General features: G+C 39.0%; 1 protein-coding gene across 1 annotated transcript in view; it reads right to left on the reverse strand.

Moving 5' to 3' along the window:
* Nucleotides 1-1221: 1221 nt before the first annotated feature.
* Nucleotides 1222-5884, reverse strand: part of npdc1b (neural proliferation, differentiation and control, 1b) — a gene marked incomplete in the record, with an annotated part of 44314 nt that continues 39651 nt past the window's right edge. The window contains 1 exon segment of the mRNA XM_014023996.1: nt 1222-4492. Within this exon segment, the coding sequence (XP_013879450.1) occupies nt 4421-4492 (72 nt within the window).

Consider the following 5884-nt stretch of genomic DNA (forward strand, 5'->3'; position numbering starts at 1 on the left):
TATTACAACTACAGATTTTTAGCTAACTTTTGATAGATAATTTCTGTAAGTACGGTTCTCAAAATGTCACATGCTTCAAAGTTTAAACTAAGACATTTCTCCTCAGGTTCTGGGAGACAAARTTCTAATCTCATCAGAAAAGCGGTGATGACAGGAGGAAAACTGAGGGCCAAAATTACAGCTAATGTCTAAAATCTATGATTAWACATTTATAGGGCTTATGGTTGGCTGTGGCAGAGTGATTAGGGGAGTCATCCTGGAACCATTTGCTGGTTCAATCCCCCGTCCAGCTGTCTCAGTTGTTGTGTCCTTGGGCAAGACACTTCACCCCTAATGCCTCTGATGTGTGTCCCATCAGTGTATGAATGTGATTGGCACTGATTAGTCTCCATAGTTGATTGTACATGTTAGTTTTGTAGAAATCTRGTAGAGTGCTGTGTGAATGGATAAATGAGGACACAGATTATAGTGTGAAGAGCTTTGAGTGTCCTGGATGGATAGAAAAGTGCTATATAAGTASAGTCCATTTACCATAGGTCATATGCTATAAACCCTGTGGTACAGCCTAAGATTTGATCTTTAATGGCCTTTTTTATAGTGTTCATTACTTTTACTTTTATACTTTAAGTAGTTTTAAAACCAGTACTTTTAAACTTTTACTTGAGTAAAAAACTCGAGTTGATACTTCTACTTCCAAAAAAGTATTTTTAAACCCTAGTATCTATACTTCTACTTAAGTAATGAATGTGAATACTTTTGACACCTCTGCCTATTAGCGTAATTATTTAATTTTAAGATTAAACTGATTTAGTTGATGTGCAATCTGCATTGAGTGGCTTATTATGTCAGCTCAAACAGAATGTACTCTACTCAGTCTGATTAGTTAACACATGCGTGCCATTCACCACAACACTCCAACATATGGTTTTTCTCTCATTAGTTTGTAGATTTTTGTTGAAGTATCTGGTCACGAGATAGGAAAGCCTGCCCAATCAACAGGACATCTTTCTTACATGTTGTTAATCCTCAGATCAAAGTATATTTGTTTGATGTTTGATGATCATTCTACACTCTTCCATGTAGGACCTGCAGATGTCCTTCTTTACCAACATTTTCTAACAAGTTCATCAACAAGCATTTATCTGTAGGTCTTTGAATGTTGGATGTACATCACCAAAAGCCTGTCATTATAAAAATAAAAGGTAAAAAAACCCTCAGAAACAGGCTGTTATATTTATTTCTTTCATTTGAACAGTTTTTCCACATGCAGGCTAACCATGATAGCAACATATACTGTATGAAGCCTGGAAACCGCTGGTAACAAAGTACCAACTCAACATGAGAGAGAACCAAAAGAACACACACAGAGTTGTGTAACATAAAAAAGGCAAACATGAGATTTTATTATTTTCTTATTGTCCTTATGTCCATGTTTTGTTCTTTGAGCTTGACTTCGATAAAACAGTCCTGTCAACATGGTTCATGAGCTGCTTGCAGTGTGAGTGTGTGTGTGTGTGTGTGCACGTTTGATACCCGGTAGGGACAAAACCCAGTCCACATTAGGGGAAATATCGTTGATGGCTGAGGGGTTAGGACTAACGTGTGACTTGAGTTTAGGTTAGSTTTAGGGGTAGGGGGTCAGGGTTAGGCTCAATGCAATGTCCCCATGAGGATAGAAGAACAAACGTGCATGTGTGTGTGTGCAGACAGCTACAGAAGAATGTGCTCCTTCACAATCTGGGAAACTGTGACATTGTGGCTTTGGGCCAGAGAATCAGGACCTTCATTCTGTAACTGGAGCCTGAAACTTACATTAGTTGGGAAGTCAAAGAAACAAATTCAGCAAAAAGACCAGCAGCTGCACACATCTACATCCATCAGTCAGTGCAGATGTGTTGCTACCAGCAGCAGAACATTCAGGCTTTGTACAATTCTTTTATTATTCACTCAACTATAAAAAAAAAAAAAAAAACTCAGAAATAACAGATATGGATTATATTTATACATTAAACTTGTTTTCTAGGAAATATCCACAGTAACACATTGGGCTAACGTAACAGTCCTAAAATATTTATTATGTACTTTAACATTTCTTTAATTCATTGATCAGAGAATAAATAAGGTCTCCTCTCTGTAAGATGCAAAATGTTTTACCTGATAAACTGGAAACCATTTGAAAAACTAAAATAATATCTGTAGAAAATTTAAAGGGTGCCAGTGCCACTGGAGCCCAACATCCATCCAGCCGTTTCTGAGGGCGGGGCTAATCTCTAGCAGTCGCCATGCAAGGCTAACATTCCAACACAACTTTGTAATAATCTAAACTAAGAATAAAATACCTACATTTTGAGTAAAGAGCCAAAATCAAATGTAATGTTACAGCTGCTGCCAGCAATGCATTATGATCAACATGGTAAGCACACACCTGCGTCTGTCACTCAGTTTAAAAAGCTGATGATTCAGACGGGAACAGACTGAAAGGTAAGCCTCGCTGTGCAGAGACAAGTCTTTAATGATGAGCAGAAGGCTCTGACGCGCATTCAGGTGAAGTTTTATGTTTCCCGAGTTTTATCTATGAGGTGCGATGAGTAAAAATAAATCCCTTCATTTCCAGTTTTGATGAGAATTTTTTGAGCTAAAATATAACTAAAACCTACAGAAACCTGAGCGCTCTTTAAATCCTGCAGGAATTGGGGGATAAAATCCTAAGTCCTACAGYGGTGAGGGACACTGGGTGGGAGAAGACAATATATGACTTACATTGTGATGTAAAATTTAAATGTACCAATAAAGTTGTGGCAGTAGTTTTACACATTTGACAAGCTGATGTGTGTCATTATCAGTTAAACATTCTGTGGAAAAAGAGAWCAAGTTTCATCAACATCACAAGATCTCAAAAGGTCAGTTCAGACACGTAAAAACCAATTTACTCTGACCTATCTCAGCTGAAGGTTTGTTCTGTAAAGCATGGCTGAGTCAGACACTCTGCCTTCAGGACTGGTTTAATCCTTCATGTCAGGCGTTGGAAACATTCCTGAGCTTCTGCTCCATACCGACATGACACAGCTGAACATCCATGAAGTGTCTCTCCTGATCCAGCCCATCCTAAAGGTGCTGGACTGGACTGAGACCTGRTGACTGTGGAAACCATTGGAGTCCAGTGGATTAAGACTCAGAGATGTTTTTCTAAACTCTTCTTGTCCAGTTTTAGTGTGTGAACTGTAGCCTCAGTTTCTTGTTCTTGGCTGACACAAATGGAACRTGCTGTGGCTTTCTGAGCTACTATTGCCTTTCTATCATCTCCAACCAATCTGCTCATTCTCCTTTACATCATTAATGTCATTTTATCCACACAAATACTGCCTTAGACCATCCTCTGTAAACCAAAGAATAGTTGTGTATAATAATCCCGGCAGATCAGCAGGTTCTGAAAAACTCAGACCAGCCTGTCTGACTCCAACATCCAGGTCTTATTCAGTCACCAACTTTCCCCTTTGGTCCACGTTCTGGGCACCAGAACGTACCTGCACACATCTAGATCCCTAAGGGCATGGAGTTGCTGCCATGTGATTGGCTGAACAGTTGTTTGTGTTCAGCAGTTGAACGGGTGGACCTAAAAAAGTGGACTGAGTAAGATTGAAAAACCTGAACTCAGTTATTTGTCTGACTCAATAATTTCCACTTGCGCAGGACCACTGAACACACAAGTGTTCTCAGAGTATCTGAGAGAAAATGAAGAACACATGAAAACACTGAGTGACCGGCAGGATCTCTGTCCTGCTGGCAACAGCAGCAATATACAGAAGACAGAACTATCATCATTTATATACATGTATATGTATATATGTAAATGTAGATGATAAATATCAGCATATTTGAGGTACAAACTTAGAAACAACCTGTAAAGGCATGTCAACTCTGACTTCTTACATCATCAGTTCATGCATAGAGGAACTAGACCAGAAACACAAAGGCTACATAAAATACTGATACTGTGCTGTGGGGAGGCATGTTAAAATATTAAAATCTCACTTGTTTTAAAAGAAAATAATGAGAAAAAACGGAATAAAACCCCAAATCTGAAGTTTGAACACATTTGATCTACATGTCTCATTCCTGGTTAGGTTTCAGATACAGCTGAACTGAACATGAGCCAGAACGAGACCTGGTGGCAGAACAGGACACTCACATTCAGTCAGGTTGAGAACATGAAATAAACATGGGCACATTTTTTCTATTTGTTTTTTTTTTTAATTCCAGGTCATGTTTCAGTCCTCGTCCTTTCCTCTTCTGTGTACTTTACTCTCCTCATCCCGTTTCCAAATGAGGCTGGACTGAGAACAGCAGTGCACGGAGTGTGCATGTGTGTAAAATTCAAAGAGTGCTGCATTCTGAGAGAGAAACATCTACATGTCCGTGTTTACTTGTGGAATCTCTGCAGGTAAAGATTAGAGTCGTCGAACAGCGGGTTCTTCACCTCCATTTCTCCGGTCTAAATGTGAAGAAAAAACATCAGAAATTCAGTTTTAGGAAACAAGAAGGGAAACATGTAGAAATACCATTCTATTCAGAAAGACAGGACTCTTCCTCCAAAAACAAAACACTTATGACCAAATAATATGAAATCTGGTTTTTATTTGAATTTTGAACAAATACCTTCACAAGTATAAATTTGAAAATGGATGTGAAGATTCAATAATACTCTCACATTTTACCAAGCTCCTGCAGTTCACTGGCAAGAAACACAATCTGTCAGAATCTAAAAAATATTCACCTGAAATTTATACAAGATTTTTGTCCAACACAGACAGTGAAAACAAACTACATTGCTTGGCCAAACACAAGTCTCCACCTGGATTTAACTAAGCAAACAGGTACGAGCCTCCTATTGGATAATTACTGCAGAGCTGATTATCTTTCAGCTGTTAGTTATTTAACCCAACTGGAGCAATGAGTTGTTTCTCATTTCTTAAACAACCAAAGACACGTCCTGTGGTAGTGGAGAAGATGTCAGTCTGTTTGAGAAGAGTCAAATCATTGATTAACAGAAAAAAAGGCTTCAGTTTGTTAGGGAGCATAAAGGTTGGACTCTGGAGCAATGGAAGCAGGTCAGGTGGTCTGAGTCCAGACTGACCCTGTTCCAGAGTGATGGGTGCATCAGGGTAAGAAGAGAGGCAGGTGAAGTGATGCTCCCATCATAGTGTCTACTGTACAAACCTGTGGAGGCAGTGCTGTGATGTGAGGTCGCTGCAGGTGGTCAGGTCTAGGTTCAACAACAATCTGTGCTCCAAGAATGAGGTCAGCTAACTATCTGAATATACAGTACCGAATGAACAAGTTCAATCAATATTCCATCAATGATTGTTTCTTCCCTGATGGCACAGCCATTTTCCAAGATGACAATGCCAGGATTCATTGGGCTGGAATTGTGACCGAGTGGTTCAGGGAGCATGAGACATCATTTTCACACATGGATTGGCTCCACAGAGTCACTGAGAATCTTTAAGATGTGCTGGAGAAGGTCAGACTCTACCATCATCAATGCAAGATCTTGGTGAAAAATTAATGCAACACTGGATGTGGATTTTGTCTAATCCATACTGGCAATCTCATGTGGATTACAGAAACCCATAAAAATCAAAGTTGTGTAACAATTCATGTTTTTAAAAACCAATTAAAATTAGATGTTATACCCTGATGCATCTCAGTAAACAAGGTAAAAAATCAAAAAGAAAAAAATTGTATAGGTCCTCTGGACGGGTTCTTCTCTAATGAAACGTTTCGTCTCTCCTCCAAGAGACTTCTTCGGTCTGAGAGTTTCAAGCTAAATTCAGGCTTTTAAAGAGTAACTTACCCCCAAATCAACTTTTTTTAGCTGATAAAC

Source organism: Austrofundulus limnaeus, unplaced genomic scaffold (assembly GCF_001266775.1).
Source record: "Austrofundulus limnaeus strain Quisiro unplaced genomic scaffold, Austrofundulus_limnaeus-1.0 Scaffold402, whole genome shotgun sequence".
In the NCBI taxonomy this organism is placed as follows: Eukaryota; Metazoa; Chordata; class Actinopteri; order Cyprinodontiformes; family Rivulidae; genus Austrofundulus; species Austrofundulus limnaeus.